This window comes from Pinus tabuliformis, chromosome 1_2 (genome assembly GCF_031772625.1).
Source record: "Pinus tabuliformis cultivar Carrire ecotype Pingquan chromosome 1_2, CPIR1, whole genome shotgun sequence".
NCBI classification, from domain to species: Eukaryota; Viridiplantae; Streptophyta; class Pinopsida; order Pinales; family Pinaceae; genus Pinus; species Pinus tabuliformis.
In genome coordinates, this window is record NC_142298.1 from 934743430 (window position 1) to 934767316 (window position 23887).

Consider the following 23887-nt stretch of genomic DNA (forward strand, 5'->3'; position numbering starts at 1 on the left):
TTCATAATTCATTGTCTCTTCATAATTTGCTTCAAGTTTAGAATAACTCCTTTTCTATGTTTCTCAATATCTTTTAACCTGTAGATGCTTGGTGGACAAGCTATGGTGACAAAGTACACCATCTCCAAAAGCTTGCCATTCGAGTGCTCAGCGAAACATGCAGTTCCTCTGAGTGTGAACGCAACTAGAGTGTATTTAACAAAATACACAGCAAAAAGTGCAACATGTAAAAAAAAAAAATCGAATTAAATTTTTGAGTTCACTATAAATTATAATTTATTATTTTTAATATTTAAATTTTCTAAGTATTAATTTACAATCTATGACCCTAATACAGGTTGGAGTCCCAACGCGTCAATGAAATGGTCTACGTCTACTACAACCTCCGATTGTGGGTGAGAAAACTTCAGAAAACCCCTGACGTGGAAGCCATCTCATTGGACAATATTGACACCACTGTTGCATGTTGGGTTGAGGCTGAGAGTGATGTCATGGACTCGATCCCTGATTGGTTAGATGTGGATCCGGAGACACTAGAGGCAGAGGAGGTAGCAGTTGCAGGGGAGGGAGAACCAAAGGTAGAGGAGGTGAGGAGCAAGGTCAAGAGACAAAGCAGGAGGAGGAGGTGACACCATCTAGGATGGGTAGCAGCAGTGGACAGAGGCCACCTCCTTTTTTTTGCTCCTAGAGGACAGCAGAGTCCATCTATAGCACCAGGGGTAGGGCCTTCTTCCTCTGAAGGAAAATGCAAAGCCATTCCCTATTCCCGTAAAAGGGGCAGAGGATCTTAATGACTATTACTTTATGACATGTAGATGACTCATGATGATGAATCATGATATACAGTTATCATATTTTTTGTTGATATTTTGACTCTTGAGAGTTGAGACTGAGTCGGGACTCTAGATTCAAGACTTGATTCACTATTTTGATATGTGATGTAGCACTAGACTTCTTATGCATATTATCTATTAGCTTTCTTTTCATATTTATGTGGAAATGCGTTTATTTGATGTTGTGGATACTTTAGATGCTAAAAAAAAATTAAAAATGAATATTTTTGTATTTTTTAATTTTGTTGATTTTCTCAAAAACCTCCCGACTTTAATGACTTTTTCAATTTCCAAACCCTTACCGATTTATTCCCAAGGTCGAATTTTTCCACATTGGCTGCAATGGACCTTGGGAATCTAATCACTCATGCTCGAGTAAAATGGTGGAGGTGACAGGGGTAGAACAAGAGGGGATTCCTTCTGATAATTCTGATTAGAATGAAATGGGTTCTTCTACTATAGTTGAGTCCATTAATGAGCAATCATGTGAAGATATTGACAGTAATTCACCTATGCATCCATGTTTGATGGCTGAAAATGATCAATATAAGGAGAAGATAAATGAAACTCCCAGTGACCAGTAGATTGTTCCCATGTGTGAAGAAAGCCAAGGATAAGACACTCAGGAAGACTTGAGGGATGAGCCACTAATGATGATCCACCATGAAGAGCACTCAAAGGTACATGAACAAGAGGAGTACGATGAGTCATCTTTGGAGAGTCCATTGAAGGCTCAAGTCGGAGTCGGGGTCGGGGGAGCTGAGCATCCATCTTTGGGGCTAGCCATTGATGAGGTGCAGGGCATCCAACAAGGCTACAGGACTTCTAGATGATAGCCACCAGGAGAAGATTGAGCATTTTAGGGCAAATCTTATGGCGATGAAGAAGAAGACCCAGACACTTCGAGGTGTTGAAATTTCTAAGTCTGACCTGTTAGAAATTCCTACTACATTATTTGGTTTATTTCACCTACTCGTTTATTCCATTAACAAGTTATTTATACATATAAATACTGAAAACAAACACAAATACAGTCTCAACTCAAATACAGATCAGCAAATGAAATACTAGACAAACACACAAGGGACACCGTTATTTTTGGACAATCGTCCCCAGAAAAACCCAATGCTAGAAAACCGGTGCAGCAGTTCTGAGGGTTTTATTATTATGCAGATTTCTTGAGTACAACTAGGGTGCCAAATTGGCTCACCCAACAGAGATTTTTACACAGCAGTAATACCTCTCCACGGAAGTAGATATTCAGCTTCTCAGCACTAGTCTGCACCACGAAAATCCTTCTGGTGCTTCTCCAAGGCTTTGCATCAGCACTACTAGCCTCTACGTAGCTCTGGAACCCCTTGCGTCAGCCTTCTGCCTCTTTGCGTCATCGCTCTAGCCTTCTGCGTCACCCACACAGGCCCTTAAACCTCTGCGCAATCTCTAGTTGTCTCTACGTGGCTCCTACTACCTCTGCGTAGCCTTGTCAGTCATTGCGCTAACCCTCTGGCACTAACTTTGCCTCTCTGCTATGTACTCACTGCCCCTCACTGCAACTCAGATCACTTGTTCGAATTTTCTCAGCAAACCCCGCTCCAGAAAATCAAACTGATTGATCAATCTTGGTGTGTCTCCAACTGACCCTCAAGCCTCCTCTTATACTTTTCATGTTGAGTCTTCAACGGTCGAGATTAAGTCTCTATCAACGACTACGATTAGATTTGGCTTGATCCATGTCATTTAGAACATTCTCACCCTGTTTTATATAAATACACATTAATATTTTAATTTTCCTAAGTTTAGACTTAGGAACTCCATTAAACATATTAATTATTTTAATGTCTCTCCAACCGGGTGGAATTTCCCCAAACCATTTCTGGGTCTTGGAGATCTCATGTGCTTTAGCCTCTCCACCAATTTTCATGGCTAGAGCACATCCGATGCTAACCCAAATCAACACGAGGCACCATCTTGCAGCAGATTAGTAAACTTGAGGAGCTTGGAGTGGTGTGTGCCAAGTCAGCAACCAAGTTGTCTAGCGTTGGGGAATAGCTAACATCCCTAACTGGGTAACCAAGGGAGCAGATTCTAGAGTTTCAGCACAGCCCTCATCAGGAGTACATACACTGGGCTTGCAATACTATCAACCCACCTCTGTACATTGGAGAGAGAGGGGCAGAGTTTTCTAGATGGATCTTATGGGTTGACTAGGCAAAGCAACATGAGTTGAGCATGGTGCAACATTGGCATAGTAGACTTGTTCCGTGTATAGGTGTTCATGCGTTCAATCCTTCCCACAAGATGTATTGGTGAAAGATTATGAGATGGCATTCTATTGATAGGGCAATTCTTGCGAAGATATTCTTAGCCATGGCCATAACACAATAGGAGTCCTTAGATATGACAAACATGAGATGCCCAAGTTGGCAATGGGATCCAGGTGGGTCTATTGGTTGTCATATGAGTCCAAGGCTTGTTTGGGATCCAAGTATTGTCAGGCCAGGCAGTAACTCCATAAGGCAAAAATGATTCGATTGTTGTATTCCATCAAGTAGGTCTTCATTATATACATGAGGGAGAGACTGTTCAGTTCATCTCCCGATGACTGTTCATATTTCCTATTTATCTATTTACAATAATTCACCCAATCACAAGGATTAGGTGCCACCATTCCCCCCCTTAATCTGAAGGGATGTTGGTGAGTCCAAGCATCATTTTGAATCGTTCAAGCTTTTTTCCCTTCCAAGCGCTTTGGTGAAGATGTCTGCAATTTGCTCATTTGTGGAACAATGACGAAGATGGATTGTTTTGGCCTCAACATGATGTCGAATCAGATGATATTTAGTATTGATGTGCTTCGTTCGATCATGGAGCTTTGGGTTCTTGGCCAACTTTATTGCAGAGGTATTGTCAATCATGAGTGGAGTTGATTGTACTTGTTTTAACTGCAAATCTTCAAGAATTTTCCTGAGCCACACAATTTCTTTTGTTGCTTCAGCTACTGCCACGTATTCTACTTCTGTTGTGGAATTTGCTGGAATTGATTGTTTGCGTGATCTCCAGGAGACAGCTCCTGATCCAAGACTCATAGCATATCCTGAAGTTGATACCCCGTTTCTTTGTCTCCATCGAAGTCTGAATCAGAGTATCCAATCAAACTGAAGTCGTCCACCTGTTTATACTTGATTCCAAAGTATTGAGTTCCCTTCAAGTACCTTAGAACTCTTTTTGCAGCAAACCAATGTCCCTCACAAGGCTTTTGCATAAACCTGGAGAGGATTCCAACAGCGAACGAAATGTCCGGTCTGGTAGTAGTTAGGTAGTTGAGACTTCCTACAAGCTGTCTATACTTTGTTGCATCCTCAAATTCCTTTCTTTCAATAGATGTGAGCTTTAAGTTTTGTTCCATTGGAGTAGCAAGAGGATTGCACTCTGTCATGCCAAACCTGTTCAACAGATCTCCAATGTATTTCTTTTGAGAAAGAAATATGGACTTTGGATGTTGGGTTACTTCAATGCCAAGATAGTAATGAACATAGCCCAAATCAGTGATTTCAAAACTTTTCCCCAATTCCTTCTTTATGGATGCAATTTAGCTTTCATTGTTCCCTGTCATCAAAAAATCATCTACATATACCACAAGATATACAACTGTTTTGCGAACTTTCTTGACTAATAAAGTTGCATCATCAAGATCAAAATGTTTGAAATTGAGTTTCAGAAGATGCTCAATTAGTTTTTCAACCAGGCTCACGGTGCTTGTTTGAGGCCATACAAGGACTTCACAAGTTTGCATACTTTATGTTCATGTCCTTTCACAGCAAATCCTTCAGGCTAGGACATAAAAACATTCTCTTTTAGATCTCCATTCAAGAAAGCAGTTTTTACATCCATTTGATGGACTTTCCAACCGTTCTGAGCTGCTAGTGCAAAGAGTGTCCGGATGGTACCCATTTTGTTGTGGGGGCAAAAGTCTCCTCATAATCGACCCCTTCCTTCAGTGCAAAACCATTTGCCACAAACCTAGCTTTGTGCTTGTCAAGTGAGCCATCAGCTTTATACTTGTTCTTGTAGACCCACTTGCAGCCAATTGGTTTGGTTCCTGATGGAGGATCAACCAGCATCCAAGTGTCGTTCTTTATGAGGGCATCATACTCCTTTTGCATTGCTTCTTTCCATTCATCATGAGAAGCAGCTTCTTTGAAGGAAGTTGGTTCAAAATCTGTAGACAAGTTCAATTCACAATCATAAGAAACATCCATATCAACAGGTGAATTAAAGTCATCTACATCACCTCTATTTTGCTGGTTTGAATTTCTAGTTCCTGTCTTTCCAACCTCATCAGGATGAACACTTTCAAGTGTCTTTGTCACCCACTTTGGGGGACCTTTTTCAGATGGTCCAGGCTGCTCCGTTGATTGAGTTGGGACTGAATCAAGATTGAGTCTCCCAATTCTATCAATCACATCACTTAAAGCATCATCCGTTGTTGGAGTTTCATGCGGGGGAGAGTGTTCTTCAGAAGAAGATTCCACATGTTGATCTAATATAGGAATCCCCCCTTCAAGATATGGAATCTGATTATCAAATTCTTGAAATAATTTTGCTTTTGTGAATCTATCCAAGCGATCAAGTTGCCGCTCAACAACATTGTCAATTTTGGATGATTCAAGGAAAATTACATCTCTAGATACAACAAACTTCTTATTTACTTCATCATAGAGGCGGTATGCTTTGGAGGTGTTTGAATATTCCAGAAAGATACACTTACGACTTCTAGCACCAAGTTTGTTTCTATGTACCTTTGGTATCAAGGCATAATAGGTGGAACCAAAGACCCTGAGATGCTTTACCGAAGGAACATGTCCATACCACATTTCATATGGAGTCTTGTTTCTTATAGCATTAGACGAACATCTATTCTTTATATATGTAGCACATAGAACAGCATCAGTCCAAAACATTATCTTTACATTTTTGAAGAAGAGCATGGATCGTACCATATTTAAGATTGTCCTATTCATTCTTTCAGCTACACCATTATGTTGGGGATTATAAGGCACAGTTGTTTGATGTTTGATCCCATGTTGGCGAAGATAATTTTCAAATTCATTTGATGTGCATTCTTTTCCATTATCAGTGCGAATAGACCCAATATGAGATTGTGCATCATTTTCAATCCATTTATGAAAATTCTTGAATGTTTGAAAAGCATCAGATTTGTTCTTCAATAAATAAACCCAACACATTCTGGTGTAGTCATCAACAAATGTCATGATATATTTATTTCCATTTGCAGAAGGAACAGGCATTGGACCACATAAATCTGAATGAATGAGTTCAAGTTTTCTATGTGCTCTTGAATGTGAATCATGAAAAGACTGTTTGCTATGCTTTCCTAGAATGCAAGCATCATATTGCTTAAGTTTTCTAGGAATTGTAGGCAAACCAGCAACACCATTTTTCTTCAACAAGCAGAGACTGTCATAGTTCAAATGTCCAAATCTAGCATGCCACAATAAACTTGATGGAAGTGTACCTTCTTCATGATGAGAATTGTATGAGAAATGTTGTGCATGAGTAGAGGTTCCTTGCAATTTGAGAAGTCTTTCTTCTTCTATTCCCCTCATGACAAGTGAGTGGTCAGATGCTTTTCTTACCTCAAGCTTGCCATCAAACATATGAATGGAGTGACCTTGCTGGCGGATGTGGACCAAGGACAGCAAGTTTCTCTTGAGCTGTGGGAGATATAGAACATGATGCAGAAGAAAGTCTGGAAGACCAGGCAGTTTAAGCCTGATTGTGCCAAGCCCTGATGGCTTGATTTTTGATTGATCTGCAAAGTATACTGCTCCATCAACACTGTCAGTGAAATCTTCAAAAAAATCTTTTCTATGAGTCATGTGGCAGGTTGCTCCTGAATCAAGCAACCAATCATTTTTCCAAGAAGCAAGTGAAGCATTAAATAAATCTTCATTTACTCCAATGTTACATTGTGCCACAACATAGTGAGCGGATTCATGTGCTTTACCTTTGTCTTTATCATCAGTTTTACCTTTCTGTTGGTTTCTTTTCTGCTCAATTTTGTCCCCTGGTAGCTTGCATGTAGAGGCATCATGTGATCCATTTCTTTTGCAGCGTATGCAATGCAAATCTTCCTTTTCTCCCTGAGAATGTCTGCCCCCCTGCCTCTGAAATATCTTCCTCTTCTTCTTCAACCACCTCTTCCTCTTGTAGAATCTTGAGCAGGATGCTTTTCTCTATGAGCAAGGCACACAGCCTCTTCAAAAGATTCAGGGGTTGTCTTCTTTCCATAAGCTTTCTCTCTTTCAGCAAACTTTTTCACAAGAGAGTCAAAGGTTATATCTTTGAGATTTCCATTTGCTTGCAATGACTAGATAATTGGAGTAAGTAGGATAAAGTGCCTTGAGAAAAACAATAAGAGGAATATCCAATTCAACCTTAGTGGATTTGATATCATGCATTATAGACTTTACTTCAGATGCAAGAGCAAGAGGATCATTATTTTGCAGTTCAAGAGTGAAGAGTTTAATCATGAGTTGAACTACTTCAAGTGCAGAATGTGAGTCATAGAGTTCTTTCAGCTTTTGTAAGGCTTCAAAGGCAGTTGAATATGACGAAATATGGCGACTCGCCTCTTCATTTACAGATGCTGCAATTAATGCATAAGCTTTGTTGTTCTTGTTTTCCCAAATGACAAGCTCTTTGTCTGAGGTAGGCTGCACTAGTTCATTGTCTCCGTCTCCGACACACACTCCTTTCCACAATTCATTGAAAATGAAGGTGTGTTTTATCATCCGGGACCATTCAGGATAGTTCTCCTTGCCAGTGAGAACTATTCCCACCATGGATATGATTGAATGCATTCTGTAAAAATTATTTCTGCTGATAGAAAAATACTTCTGCTAGCAAAAAATCTATGTACAAAAATACTTCCGCTAGCAAAAAATGTGCTTTTGTGGAAGAGATATTAGAGCAGATATCAAAGTGGGTTCGGGCCCCACGGTGGTATTTACAAACAATGTATTAAACACAATGAATACACCTCTGTCTCCCCATACTACTATGTTCGTAGAATCTTTTGAATCAAGCAACGAAGGAATATTCATTGATAAAGAAAAAATTGGCGGTGAAGACCATGTTTTTACCTCTAAGCAATGGCTATTCCAAAACCAATTGCCTGTAGTACAACATGGGCATCATGAATTTACCTATTATAATAGCTGTTTGGGGACCTATTATAATAGCTGTTCGGCGACCTGTAAAGCAGCCATAACACAACTATCGTAAGTAACAGGAAGGATTTACATATACAGATCGACGATTGTGCCAACTACAATTTTATGCCACATCGGCCAGCTCCGCTACTACTGCGTATCCTTGATTTTCTTCAAAGTCCCGTCAAGACTCACATTGGTCATGAAATCATGTTTGAATAGATGGGCATTGTGCTGTGAGGGGACTGTATGGTCAAGTGGCACCACTGTATGGTCCGAGTCCGAGCGGTGGTGGACACAGCGTTATATCTCAGGCAGAGGCGTATTGGGTATATCAAGGTATGGGAATCTCTTCCTGGAGAGACAGCGGAAACCGATATTAAACCGTGGGAGAGTCTGGAAGTAAACCGTGGGAGAATTGAGCGATATTACACATGAGTAATGAGCAGCAGAGGCAGCGCGGTATCAACCTGGAGTATTAACAAAAAAGGCAGCGTGGTATTAATCCGGAGTGTGGTGCAGAGCGATCAGACAGGACGCTGCGTAATGTGGTGAGTTATCACAGTAAAATGGAGCAAGAGCGGATAGGTATGGACAGCCAGGAAACAACCGCACCACAGCACACCATTGGACATAGCAGAAATTGCCTCATTGCAACGGATTGATTCTTCAAAAAAAAATTAACGCACAGTGCCCTTTTTTTATGAAACGTTCATGGACAGTCTAGATAGCGCAGGTAAACAGTGTTTAGACCTGGCAGCAACTGTGGAGGGGGCAGGTCTGAATAAATGGAATATGCCAGACAGAGGGCACAGCTAATTGTATGGAGGAGCAGCGCAGGTATATGAGAGCAGACAAGGGAGTTACAAGGGACAAGAGCTAAAAAGGAGCTGGCTCTGATACCATGTCAGGCCAGGCAGTAACTCCATAAGGCAAAAATGATTCGACTGTTGTATTCCATCAAGTAGGTCTTCATTATATACATGAGGGAGAGACTGTTCAGTTCGTCTCCCGATGACTGTTCATATTTCCTATTTATCTATTTACAATAATTCACCCAATCACAAGGATTAGGTGTCAACAAGTATCAAGGGATCCATTCATGATTGGATGACACCGAGGCATGATGTGACACAATGGTTCATATAGGATCCCGGTATTAGTGTCCAAATGCCTTTGCAATTGACAAATGTGGAATCTGGATTGCTTGAGGGAAAGCAATCTCGAGGCAGGAGGACTTGTAATATCCCCATTTTTTGTTTCCCTTAAGGTGCGATTAGGGTGGATTTCCAAGGTTAGGTCATAGGAGCGAGATTATGTCATCATTGGGCCCGGAAGGTTTTGGAGTTTTATGGGTCCGATAGGGTTCGTCTGCAATATTATATCATCAAGGTCAGCTATGCACAGTTCGTCCTTGGTTCCGTTGCATTCCAACAATTCCCATAAAATGGGGTTATTATTAAGCATATTTTAATTGAAAACATAAAGGTGTTATTTGGAGCGGATTATTTGTAGAAACACCTTAGTGTAATAGCTCGTTGGAATTGAGATGAAGAGATCTACAGGATGGTATGATGCGAAGTGGCTTTCAATGGGCGGAGAAATCATAGAGGCAGATTAATCATTTTCCGAGACTAAAAGTGACTTAAATAAAAAAAAATAAAAAATAAAAAATAAAATTAAAAAATAAAATAAAAAATTCACTTAAATAAAATAAAAGGGAGAAGTCTCTAGAATGAAGATCAAATAATAAAATAGAATGTGCAAATGGAGAAGCTACTACAATGGAAATAACATAATAATAAAAAGGTGTGTCTAGGAGGTTGAAGAGAGATCCATGAATTCTTTAAAAGAAAGGGGGAAGCAAGCCTTTTGGGATCATCAGGAGTTAATCAATTGTTGTTTGTAAAGATTAGGGAAATCGTCCTTTACTAGTTATTGTGCCCAGGATGAAAACCCTTGGGTACCTTGGTGAGACTGAACGGAAACGCATCTCATCCCTTGGTGAATTCATTCAGAATTCACATGTGCATATATTAGTTCCAGTTACAGTTTTGGGAGGTCGAAGTACCATGGCTTATCAATACCACATGCCAAAATATCATAACTTATTTCACAATCAAAATATTTTCCAACAATATGACAAGAATCACAGATATTCACCCCCACTTTACCATGGATATTATTAACTTGTAAATAGACTTTGTTACAATACCGATATCACCCCCACTTTACCATGGATATTATTAACTTGTAAATAGACTTTGTTACAATACCATGGGCGAATACTATGGCTTATCAATACCACATGCCCAAAAACCATAACTGATTTCACAATAAAAAATATTATATTTTAATTTAATTTTATAACATTTTTTTAATTGAAGCTAAAAGGGAAAATGTTATAATTACTTTTGAGATATATCTAAATCCTCTATCCTCACCACTACTAAAGTATTCCCATAGAAATTAAATTAAGGTTTTAATAAAATTAAAAATGAGAATACTTTCATATTTAAAGATGTGGAATTTATATAATATAAATAATAGTAGTAAGAACCAACATAGATCCATCTTAACTAAGGATCCAAGTGATGACAACAAGCGAAGTGAAGGGGAGAGAGCGGGGGGCGAGAGGGAGGTAGACAGTGACAAAGTTGGAGGGCAAATAGAGAGAGAGAGAAAGAGAGAGGGAGGAAAGAACAAAGGAGAAATGGAGAGAGAGTGAGGGAGAGAGGAGCGGAGGGAAAAGAGAGGGAGGGAGACATAGCGATGGAGGGGAGAGGGAGAGAGAGAGAGAGATGGGGGGGAATATAGAGGGAGGTGGGAGAGAAAGGGAGAGAGAGGACTCAAGAGAGAGAAGGAGATAGAGATGGAGTTGCAGGGGGAGAGAGAGGCAAGGAAGAAGAAAGACATAAAGGGACAAAGGTGGAGAGAGAGATGGTATAACAAGGGAGCAATAGAGAGAGAGTGAGGAGAGAGGAGAGTTGGAGGGAAGAGAGAGAAAGAGAAGGAGAGAAGGGGAAGAGAGAGAGGCAAAGAGGAAGAGGGAGGGAGAGAGAGATAGAAATGGAAAGAGAGTGTGTATGTTTGGGGGTGAGATAGAGAGAGTGAATAAGAAAGAGACACAGATACAAATATAGATATTATATAGTTTTATATAACCAACCTAGATCCATCTTAACCCTGAATCTATCAAGACCCGAGAGGGATCAAATCCCTTAAGGTGCAAATCTTTCTTCAAGTTTTACACTAAAAAAGAGGTTTGCACCTCAAGAGATTGGATCCCTCTCGGTGCTTGATAGATCCGAGGTCAAGATGGATCTAGGCTAGTGTATAACAATTGTCAAATCAATGAGATAAAAGGGCATTCTCGTCATTGTATCAACTGACTCCGTTTAAATAAGATATCATATTATATATTCAGTATGTTCGTGTAATGTCCCTTCCTAAATATTTTCCTAAGGCAAAGAACCAATTTTGTAAACTTTGCTAATTTTGGTCTAAAGGCAAATTTTGGAAGCAAGACTTTGGAATGTGGGGGCCACCCACCCACAAATAATACACACCACTTAGTAAGTAGTTCGAATTGCCTAAGGAGGTCGAAAATCAAAGGAGGGACCCACATGAGACCAAGGGCCAGCAAGCATAAATAGGTGGAGAGAAGCATCATTTGGGGCTTTTGACATTTTGATAATTGATTGTCACTCTAGCTGTTTAGCTGAGTTACAAGTGTTGCTTAGCACAAGAGCTTCCCAAGGAGTGAAGCTCAACCTTTCTTTGGGGGACTTCGAGTGCCACCCTAGGAAGGATTTTCTCTTGCTTTGGAGGTTGGGAGAGGGACATCACACAGGTACATGCTATTCTGGTTCAGTTGGGATGCAGAGGGAGAGGCCACACAGTCATTGGGAGGATTGGTGTTGGAAATCGAGGTCTTTATTGTATTGGTTAGATTCCATCCAAAGGAGGGAGATTTTGGGAGGCAAAGGGGAGTCCCTCACTGCTGTACGAATTGCTGAAACTTGCTACTGCATCATCCCTCATAGGCTTGCACAATTCTTCTTGGGTGATTGTTGTGTGGAGTGTCGGTTGGAGGATTTAGGAGCTGAGCTGCTAGGATTTCATTTGGAGGGAGATTGTGAGAGATTGTTAGCATTTTGGAGCAAAAATTCATCATTTTCTACTACAGATGGAGCATTCTGGTATATGAGGATGGCGACGCTATTTGGGGTTGAATTTGGAGGGTCAAAACCAGAGAAAACCATTCTGGGTTTTTCTGGGTTTTTGACAATGATCACAGCCCTAAATTTACAGAATTTTTTGAGCAGTTTTGAGAGGCCAAGTCAGCCAGCAAGTGCAGAAAAACTGAGCCAACCCAGATTTTTGAGAGGGACAAACTATTGCAACAGTTGGGCATTGAGAGATTGATCACCTGGGGCTTGTAGCTTGCCTTGAGCAAGCCCAGGTGCACTCCTTCCAATTTTATTGTACTCCAACAGTTTACTTATAATAAAATTGGCCATTTTGGTGTTCCGAAGCATTTTTCTGTTCATGGGAGTTTGCTGAAATTTATTGTGTTGTCATTTCTGTGCATGTCTTTGATTATCTCTGTAAAATTTCTATTTGGAATATTACGGTTCATGTATCCATTATCTAACAATTGCTCCTTCAATAAGTCACAGGAGACATCTTGAGTGAGAGTTGAATCAGCCACAAAATGAACACTTAAATTTTAATAGTTACTCACCTCAAGAAAGAAAAGATGCCTGAGATCTATCGTTACACATAAGCACATAAGCAGCTTCAAGAAGATAACCTAACACATCTGCTCCAATACCATATAAATAGAGAAAAAGACCACCTTGCTTAATGGATTGTTACAGCAGAATCACCAATTCACCACTAGCAATAGTCAATAACACAATGATCCTAGAAATATAAAAAATCAAAAAAAAAGAGTCAAGATGAGACACCAAAGCTTCTCTCACAACTAAGGCAAACCATAGCCCCCATTGCTAATTTTTGTCTTTGTTGGAGAACTTGCACAAGCCCAAGCGTGATAGGGCTAGTTCAAGGTAAAATCATGACATTCCATCAGCAGATTCACACCCAGACTCTTCAGAATTCAAGCCCAAGCCAATATTTCTTGTCATCCTAAGCTATGGCAATGGCAACCAATCTTCATGCAGAAATCAAGGCCTTTAGTTTGTCATTGGGAATCTGAAGTTGACCAATGGAGCTTGCCCAATGTTAAATAATTTTGTCAAAAGGATGGACGTTGTCCCTCAGATCTATTTCCAGCTCCGAGGAAAAAAGCCAACATCCTCCATAAGCAGGCCCTAGTGGGAAAGTTCACAGGCGTGTGGCCCATTTCAAGATACATACTATCATGGGTAGCAAAACAATGGGCTCCCAAGCTCCATGGACAGGTGCTTTCGGAAGCTTCCGGAAAAGGTTTTTTCGTGTTTTTTCCCCTCCAACAAGGAAGATAGAGACTTGATCTTTCACTCCTAACCCTATTCCCTGGGATCTATGGGTCCATCACTAACCCAGTGGTCTCTTGAATTCAACCCAGAAGAAGAGATCACAACAGCAACCCTTGTGTGGGTTAGACTGCCCATCTTTCACTTATGTTTTGGGATGATACTACTCTCAGATAGATAAGGAACATGCTGGGTCATTTTATTGATAGATTAAAACTGAAACTTGTACTTTTGTTCCAGAATTTGTGTGGTAGTGGACTTAGAGAAGGACCTCCCAAAGGAAATATAAATTAATATGGGCAGAATATAATTTCCTCTAGTAATCAGGAACATAACCCTTTCAAGTTAGTCTCAAACAGAAGAAAATTGCAACATCTGAAGGTGGCTCAAACAAAGCTAAACCAAAAAATGCATCCACTGTGAACAACAATAGATATGAGGTTCTTGAAGTAACAGAAGGAGTGGGCAAGGATAGTGCAGAGGCAGACCTAGCTGTAATCCCATCAGAACAAGCAAAAACAACAAATTCAGTCACAAAGGGAACAGAAGTGAATCCAAAGCAAGAAATACTTCAAGAAACAAAGGGACTCCAATGCAATCAAGTAAGGAGACCCTATGGATCCATCAAAGGAGGAAAAGCCGGAAGAAGAAGAATCAATCAAAGGATCAGAGGAAGCAAAAGAATTAGCAGAGGAGACAGAAGAGAAGGGTGCAGGGGAACAAGCCCCTCCTACTGAGCTCTCAGTGCAGCAAGAACGTTCATTTGAGATTTCTAATTCACTAGCTTTCGTCAATGCCGTAAGAAAAGGATCTCATCCCTCTCATCCTCTCACAGGGGAAAGGAAATCAAGGGAGGAATAGAAATAAATAGAAGCAAAGTCAAATATTTTCTTGGGTCATAAGTCAACCCTAGAAACCTTGCTTGAGGGGGGCATAACTTTCTCAAGGAAGTAATTATGTATTACAAATCTGTATAGATAAAGCAGTTTGGCCTTTAGGCAGTCATTTTGAATTTTGGACATTTTTGAAACTTTGCAGTCAAAAATCCTTTTTTAACTGTATTACTATGTTGTCTGGTGTGGCCGCAATAATTTCTTAATAAAATTATTAAAAGTTTATGTGTTAAAAAACCACAAAGTGATCCCCGAACGACCCAGAGGCAGACTAAGCCCATGCTAATGAGAGATTCAACTAGAATTTGTCTTAGGGCACAGTTGACGTAACAGAGGTGCAGAATAGCACAACATCAGGACAGAATGCAAGCTGTCCTGTGATTTCTGAAATGTGTTAAGACCTTAAGCATTCTAGGTCGCATGGGATATTGTCCAATAGAGCCATATAAAGTTACCAGCTTATATACTTCCCACTCCAATCAGTTTTCTCTACCTTGTAACCATTTCTGCATATTTGACATTCCATTGATAAACGCCTTCTTCATCTACTTAATATGATGCATTAGAAACTCAGTAGCTTCCACACGCTGCTGAGGAGGAGCATTTACAAAAATTGAATGAATTCCTATGCCTTCACATCTAATTTTTGCTTTAAGGGCCATGACCTAAAAGCTCATTCCTTGCTAGGTCACCTCATCAATAAATTATACACAGGAGACCAGAATGACTGACAGAATGAAGCATCCAGCTTTTCTTTTTGCTTTATGCTTTCGGTTATATGATTATGGAAATTATGTTATTGTCTTTTTGGCTAATACCATCATGCAATTGATTTTGTTGTAAATTGCAGTTTTATTTAACAGCAGCTTACAGCTTGTGTGGATCTAATGGTTAAGAGCATGTGTTTCCTCTTAAGAATTATATGTTTAAATTCAGAGAGCAGTTGAGTATGTACAGCCACATAGACGTTAGTAGTGAAATCACTGCATAGAGATAAAATTTTTGTCCCACAAATAAGAAGATCTCATACACCAATTTGGTGTCTGGCCTGGCCATGACCTTAAAGTTATATTATTATTATTATTATAACTACACCCAAAAAAACACATTGCTTCATCTTTTAAGTGCAGAAATAAGTTTGCCATTCAAATAAGAGAAAATACTAAAAAAGTCAGGTAATTGGTAATATCAAAATCATGGGCCTTTAGTTTTATCAAAAATCCTACCTAGCCCAAAGCAACCAAAAACCATAGCCTTACTCTCTTATCACCAATCTTGCCTAATAGCAAAAATTCAGTAGCATTTGCAAAACGTCATATCCTGTTCGAAATCTTCTGTCCCTGTTTAGTAGTTACAGTCAGAAAAGATAGCATTTGCTTCACCACTTCCAAGCATGGACAAAGTCCCACTTAATATCTCTATCTGTCAAAGAAAATGAGCCTGCATTCTAATTCCTTATGCTAGTTATCTAATTTCAATGAATGGGAAATAGCCACAGGGCTTCAAATGAGCCTGCATTCTAATTCCTTATGCTAGTTATCTAACTTCAATGAATGGGAAATAGCCACAGGGCTTCACTTTGTTAGACTAATATCTTATCATGTTCGTTTATAAAAATATCTTATCATGTTCGTTTACAAAGGGTTTTTAAATTGTGAAAAATAAAGTTTGTAGTGAATATAGAGGAATGTGGCTGATCTACAGGTTTATAGGTATTGGTACTCGAATAAGGATTTCTTTATTAAAACATGTATTGATAGAAGGGTTCAACAAAAAGATTTTGGGAGGTATTTATCAATATCTAGCAAAATTAAAGGTATTATTTAATATCCAATAACACATGCGTTATGTCATAGTTTCACTAAGTAAAAACCCAGTGGAAATAGCAAGCAGGGACTAAAAGTGTTCAATTCAAGTAAAGAATGTAACTTAGCAAATAGCAACACATAATATTAACTGTATGAAAATACCAAAGTAGAATGAACAATGAGAATTCTTACGAAGGCATAGTCTAAAAAGTTTGAAAGCATACACTTAACAAGTACAGCTGATAGAGAATATCATTCATGCCACCAGTCTCCTCATTGAGAGAACGCCAATGCCTTTCAATTGTGTGTTTAGATATAACATGTTGTACACGATTGTAAAAATAATCAGCCATCCATGTGACCATCTTAAACGCTTGAGAATTTCCAGCCAGTTTGTATTGATCCAACAATCCTGCCATGATCTGTAATAAGGTGTGTTTTGGTCTTCACTCTTCAGATATCACAAAATAAGGTGGTTATCTTTATCACATCCTCCATTATAATATAACCACTAGATTATTGCTGGAATGCATATGACTAAAAATACATTACCTTGTGAATAGTATAATATGGTGCCCAAACAGGTTGAATAGCTTCAAAACGGTCAAACAGCTCTGAAGGAAATGCCGACAGATAGCCTGTCCCTAGTTTACGCTGGCATTCATAAAGAGCATTAACAACAGCTTGCATTTTCAACTGGAGTTCCTTATTGTGAGTGCTCGCCCACATAAGTGCTGATGCACTCATGTAATGCCCTGAAAATGTTCATTATCTATCAGGTGAAGTGTGTTCAAACTTTAATTATAAAATACCCCATGACTTTGAAGAAAAGTATGAAGATCCGAAAACGAAATCATTCAACCAGCATGAAAAGATGCAATAGTCAAGCTGAATACAGATCGGAATCCAATGTTATTTGTTAAATTTCAAAGCAGAAAAGAAAGAGCCCATACCGGAATTATGTCAAAAACAGAGATTTATGACTTTGTACTGCCCAAAGTATGTTTATGGCGAATGTTGGAAATATCGCAATATTTTCGGCAAGCCAAAATATCGCCGAAAAAATATTGTGATATTTTGGCTCCCGAAAATATCGCGATATCTCAGCAAAATATTGACGACGATATAAAATATCGCCGGGCCAGCGGGGCCGTGGCTAGAAAAGGGAAAATTGCCTTTTTTTTTCCTCATTTCGGTTTCTGAGTGTTGGAGAAGGAAGGGGAAGAGCTTTGTGGTGGTTGTCAAGGAGGGATTGAGGATCAAACAGCCATTATCACCATCAACTGAGAATTTTTTGTGGATCAAAGATTGAAGAACAGTGAGACAAACTTCATTTCTTCCATTAACGGGTATGTTCTAAAAACCCTATGTTAATGATTTTTTCATAGATTTAGGGTTATGCTTGCTTGCCTCTTTGCCTACCAACATTTTGCTTCTTTGTTTTTTTTCCATTTGCTATGATTTTCATGCCCATGAGCCAATGCAAGGGTTTTCTCCATATTTGGACAGCGAACTTCATTTTTTTCAGCTTTCTGCTATTTTTCGTTGACATTGCAAATAATGTAGTAATTTTTTTTTTTAATGAGGTGGTTATTACTTATTATTTTTTGTGTTTGGGGGTTTAATGTCAATTTTTTTTTGGTGCCCTAGGTTTGAATTAGTTCACTACAAATATGCCAAAAGCCTTGGACCTATTTTGGGAGTATGGGGAGCTTGATGGTGGGACAAATCGGGCATATCTATCATGCAAATTGTTTGGGACCAAGATGTCAAGAGCGGTTACGCAATTGAACTACCATCTGGCTAGACTCCCTGAACATGATGTAATGCCTTGTACGGTTTCTAGTGCGGAGGTTATACAAAAAGCTCTTGAAGCCATTGATGAAAAAGACATAAAGATAGCTGCTAGGGAGAGGGCACTAGTCTCAGATAGATGGTTGCTAGTTTTATTTGTTTTGCTAAATACAAGTTTATAACTCATGATGATGAGATACTTTTATATATGTGACGTTATTTTGTATTGGTTCTCCACATTTGAGTCCTTGATTGGACAATTATCAGAGATTAGCAGGATTTGGTATCGCCTTTGATGTATCAATTTTATTTTACATCCACTACATCATATATATGAGTGCTTTCTCCATATTTATGTGCCTGTTGTCGCACAGATTGACACGACAACGCTCAGACCGGGGGCTGTCACTCTGATCCCCGATCCCTCCGTTTAAGCCTGTCTCCCGCGGCTAAGGGGGGTAGTCCCTGTGAGATGATGAGGCCAACTGTCGACCAGTTGGTTGGGAGACACGAGATACGATTAAGATAAGCACTAAAAAGATTTAATTAATTGAGCAGACCAGTGCCTTAAGAGATTGTGGTTAAAACGATTACTTGTTAAATGATATAAAAACATGGACCATGAACAGCAATCATCTATCATCAGTTAAATCACAATGCTCTTAGAATGATGAAAACGATATCCAGCAATTGAGAATTTCAAAAAGATAAATGCTTTAAACCACCACGAGAATCCTAAACCATTAACTAGATATCATATTCGCATCTCGACTTGAAAAAAATTCAGATCTCAGTATGAAAGATATAACATGAAAAACCACTGAAACTGGCAAAACTAATTTTCCACAAAATTTTAATATTTTTTCAAAAAATTTTAAATCTTTTTTCAATTTTTATTTTTCAATATTATAAAAATGAAAATTAAAAATCTAAAAATTTAAAATTTAAAAATCTATTCTAAAACTAAACTATATAAAAAATAAAACAAAACCTAAATAAATCTTTTTATATTTTTTATCATAAAACCAAAATAAAACAAAATTTTAAATCTAAAAATAAAAAAAACTAATCTAAACTAAAGAAATAAATTAAAGTCTAAATATCTAACAAAAACATTTTTTTGATTTTTTATAACAAAAATTTAAAACTATTTTAAAATCTAAATATTTAAAATCAAGTTAAATTCTAACTAAAATCAAACAAAGTCTAAACAACGCAATGCATTTTTTATTTTTTATGAATTTATATGCAACTATATTAAAAGAATTAAAATCTAAATATGTTAAAATCTAAAAGAACCAACATAAAGTCTATGAAACTAAACTATACAAAACTTAATAAATAAATTAAAACCTAAACTAACAAAGGACTACGCTTGAGAACCCCTGAAAAAAAATTGAGGCCAAAATGACTTGCACATGAACCAAAATCGGTTATTCGAATAGAGAACCGTAAACCCAACGGCGCAGATAGACTTACGCTGGCACGAAAATTTAAATGAAAACGGCTTAAAAGAAACCCGCAGATTACACCCAAAGGAAAAACGACGCAGTCACAATAATCACGATATTAACCAAAGGCAGTAATACCCAGTATGCGAAAATGAAAACAAGAAAGAGACGAGGGTTAAAATGTTGAATGCTTACGCCTAAGATTACCTTGATGAACCACGTGATCTCCCTCAGCGAAATTCGAAAGGGATTTATGTTATTACCTGAGCAGCGTGACAGTGATTTAGCTACAGATTTTCGACGGCAGACAAGGAATCAATTCAACGCAGCTTATCTCAGGAGCAGGAGTGAAAAATGAAAACCGCACGTCAGCTGGGCTCGGGTCTGTCTGCGGTTGTCTTTTGACGGCGAAAAAATATACCCTGATAGATTTACAAATAGGGCAGCTGCACGCAGTCTTACTATCTCTATAGTTCTTATCACAGGTGAGAGCAGGAAGTAGCTGCCGTCAGGAGAATGCAATAAAACTCGAACGTGAATCCCTTATCTGTACGCAGAGGAATAGAGGACGCCGTCAACTGGACGAAAATTTATCCTCTGTCTCTGATTTTGCAAAGAGATTGCCGGCAGCAGGAGCTCGATTCGGAAAAATAAAGCTCAGGATGGGTGCTTTCGTGCACTGATTTGGACTGTGATGTTTTGGTAAGAGTCAATGCGGAAGTGGGAGCTCCAATTTGCTGGTGAAACGGAAAGCCACAGCCGCTGATAAACTGATTTATACCACAGACACTTAAATCCCCAAACGTCCTTGATGGCAACGTGTTTTAAGCTGGTCTTGCAAAGACAAAACCCTATACCTGCAAAAGAAAAACAAAACCCTAATGAGGACTGTATAAAGCAGAAATTTAAAACCCTAGACAGCTGATTAATGTACAAATTTTTGGCCCCTTAACAGCCAGATTCGGCAATAAGCACGGAAATATTTTAAAGAAATAGAAATTTTAGGTTTTCACTGTGAAGAACTTCAGAAAATCTCTCATGCAACTTAGAGAAATAAAACGAATGATAGACCCAGGATCAAATCCAACTGGGCTCAACAAAAAATGCTTGCGGGAGTTGGCTGGTTCAGCCGAGAACTTCCCCTAACGCCCACAATCTTCCTTCAGAAAATGTTTTCTGCACAGCTCAAGACAACCATCAGTAAAGAGGGCAAAAATGCTGCTAGATCTCAAAAAGTAATGGAGATACCTGCCATTACTTCAGAAACCCTAACAGCACCCAAACCCTAGCAAGTGAACAAGATACCTGTGCTCACAATACTCTACAAGAAGCTATTATTAACGGCTGAAAATAACATATGCAGAAAATTAAACAATCTCACAGCATTTCAAGAGAGTAACACCAGCAAGATATGGACCCCAAAGTCTTCTTTTATTAACCAGAAACAGATTTACAAGAGAGCTTCTTCAGTCTTAGACTCACAGATCCAATGATCTGAAATGACCCCTAGCACCCTATTTAAAGGAAATGATCCCAACGGCTAGTTTGAGTGATCCATGTAGAAATGATCTCGACCGTTGATGAGGATCAAGACATCTCTTGATCTCATCCGTCGATTTATTCACTTAAAATATTATTATTTTATTAGTTAGGGTTTTTGCTTTATTTTTTAATTTTTTATTATTTTTTATTTATTTCATTTTCTAATTTTTATTTATATTTATTATTTTATTATTTTTATTCATTTTTTTTAATTTTTTAATTCATTTTAAAATGGATCATCGAACTAAGCCTTCGGAAACATCACCTAGGATCTAGGACTTAGGACTCATGAGGGGATTTAAAACATTTTTCGACCCTCAGGACACATTACATCATGACTTTTACAATTTACATCTTAAGGGAGAAAACCCCTTTAACACAGACCCTCACAAATCACCCAGTTCTACGACACAACTATAATCTAGCAGATCAACACACTAGGATTCTCCTAAAATTCCAATGACAAAATCCATCCCGGCTTTGGGGTCAGGTTTGAAGGAAAACTCTGTCAATCCATGGATCGGTGAGACGAAAAACCTTCCGGGACGTAGATTACCACTAGAAAGTTAGGTCCACCTAGGCAATTCACATACACGACTCATATCTGCTAAGATTATTTACAATTAATACATGCAGACTGGGTTTACAATTAGATTGATCAAGCTGCTGATGACTGTTGGATGGCACGGACACGCTGATCAGGTGCTGCCCCTTTCTTGTAAAGAAAAAGGGGGGGTACTGCATGGGTAGTTGACCGGTAGAGGTCAACATCTGGCTCTACTTGGGGACACGTTGCTGCTTGCAGGAATGTGAGAATCCAGAATCTGCATCCATACAACACAAAAATAAGTAGCATCCATCCTAAAATCATCATATACATTAAGCACAAGAAAGATAAAAGCTCTTCATTTATTAACTAATCTAGAAAAGCAAATCTAATCCTAAAACAGAAATAAAAATGCAGAAAAAACAAGGAGTAGGGTTAGAAATACGATACAAAAGATGCCCCATGGCATCAGATGTGTTCAATATAGTGCATACTGAGCATTTGCCTGCTTTCAGGCAAATCTGTCGGCTGCTTGTCGGATGTGCCATGTCCAATTTTGCATATGGTAGGACTTTTTTCTATCCGAAAATCAAGCTGCTTGCGGCCGTCTGATGCATCAAATCTTCGTCTCATTTTCTTTCTTTTGCGCTTCTTCTTTCTGGCAGGTTGAATTACTGATGACACAGAACTTTCTGTTTCAAAACTATCAGATGAAGTATGCGTGATATACCCTTCTTTATCCTGCATCTGATCTTTATCATTCTTAGGTCTATCTGGATCACCTTCAATTAACCATCTTTCATTCGAACCAATGACCTTCTCATAATAAGATGGAACTTGTTGTGACAAATGAGAAGGCTCCTGATCTGTTGATGTCCCCTGGTTTCTCTTATCATCTGACCATTGTTGAATCTTTTGAACTTGTATTCTAATGGCATCCATCTGACTAGAGCATTCATCCCTTATAGCACTGATTTGTATGGCATGGTGTTCTTGCATGTGTTTTATTACTTTATCATTCTTTTCCTTTATGTCCATCAAGCAATGTTGCATGAAATTTATTTCTTCTTTATGATTCGCTTGCATGTCAGCCAAGTGATTGTTATGATTGAACGTCATAGAGTCAATTTCCCTATCGTGATCAGCTTTCATGGTCACCATATTTTCCTCTAAGACTGACATCTTGCTTTGCATGCTTCTAATTTCTGTTTCATATTTAATTTTCATGGCCTCAATTTCCTTAGCATGCTGATTTTGTGTGACCTCCAACTCCCTATTACGTTTTTCCAGGTGGGTGCATAAAGTTTTAACATCATTGATAAGACTAGTTTGATTGCTTTCCATATTTCTTACCAGCATCATTAGATCTTGTATAATTTGCTTTTGTTCTTCCCTTTCACTATTATTTGTCCCTGATTTTCCACTATGATGATCTGCAATATTTCTGGTTGATGACACATTCTGATCTTGAAAACTTTCTTCAACAGCTGGATTTTTTATAAGATTACTTTCTTTCGTTTGCACAATTTTAGAGGGAGAAGGCAAGCTGTTTGGACTGTCATATCTATCTTTAAAAGCATTGAGAATGTCTTGTAAAGAAGTGAAAAAATCATTAGGAAAATTATTAAACCAATTCAAGGCATCACCCTCTAAAGAATGGACAAATAGACGCATCTTGAAATCTTCATGATTATATTGAGGAAATCTACAATATAAGATCATTACACAAGTAAACATGTTTAAATGATGTCTAACAGCGACCGAATCACCACCCGAGAACTTAAATAATTTAGAAATGGCCTCTTTCGGAAGATCATGGAGATTATCAGTAAAATGACATGGTTTACATGAATAATCCATGATGAACAATAAGGGATCAAATGGATGATAGAAAGAGATTTCTGCTCAAGAAAATTAAGAGATGAGAGAAGTGGAGTCGCCACTTGAACAATGAATCTGATTCTAGGATCCAAAAAGTAACCACAAGCAGATATGAGGAAAGCTTCTTGTCTGGGAAAAATGAGAAAATGGAGTCGCCACCCAAACAAGAAACAAACCCAAGAGATGCTGCTGATATGGGATGAAAAGATGCCAAAAATATTGAATCTGCCAGCTCAACTGAGAGGTGAGAGATGAGAAGATGAATGATGAAAAGATGTTGAAAAACCAAGGACAGAAAAACTCTATCCCCGGCAACGGCGCCAAAAAATGTTGTCGCGCAGATTGACACGACAACGCTCAGACCGGGGGCTGTCACTCTGATCCCCGATCCCTCCGTTTAAACCTGTCTCCCGCGGCTAA

The 23887-nt window shown here is 38.7% G+C and overlaps 1 protein-coding gene across 4 annotated transcripts in view; it reads right to left on the reverse strand.

Moving 5' to 3' along the window:
* LOC149209011 (uncharacterized) overlaps positions 1–23887 on the reverse strand; it is a 392284-nt gene that overhangs the window by 334774 nt on the left and 33623 nt on the right. For all 4 annotated transcript variants that reach the window (XM_089396248.1, XM_089396247.1, XM_089396246.1 and 1 more), the window contains 2 exons: positions 16805–17007; positions 16477–16674 (listed from right to left, as the gene is read on the reverse strand). In XM_089396248.1, coding sequence (XP_089252374.1) covers positions 16477–16674; positions 16805–17007 — 401 coding nt within the window. The remainder of the gene's footprint in view (positions 1–16476; positions 16675–16804; positions 17008–23887) is intronic.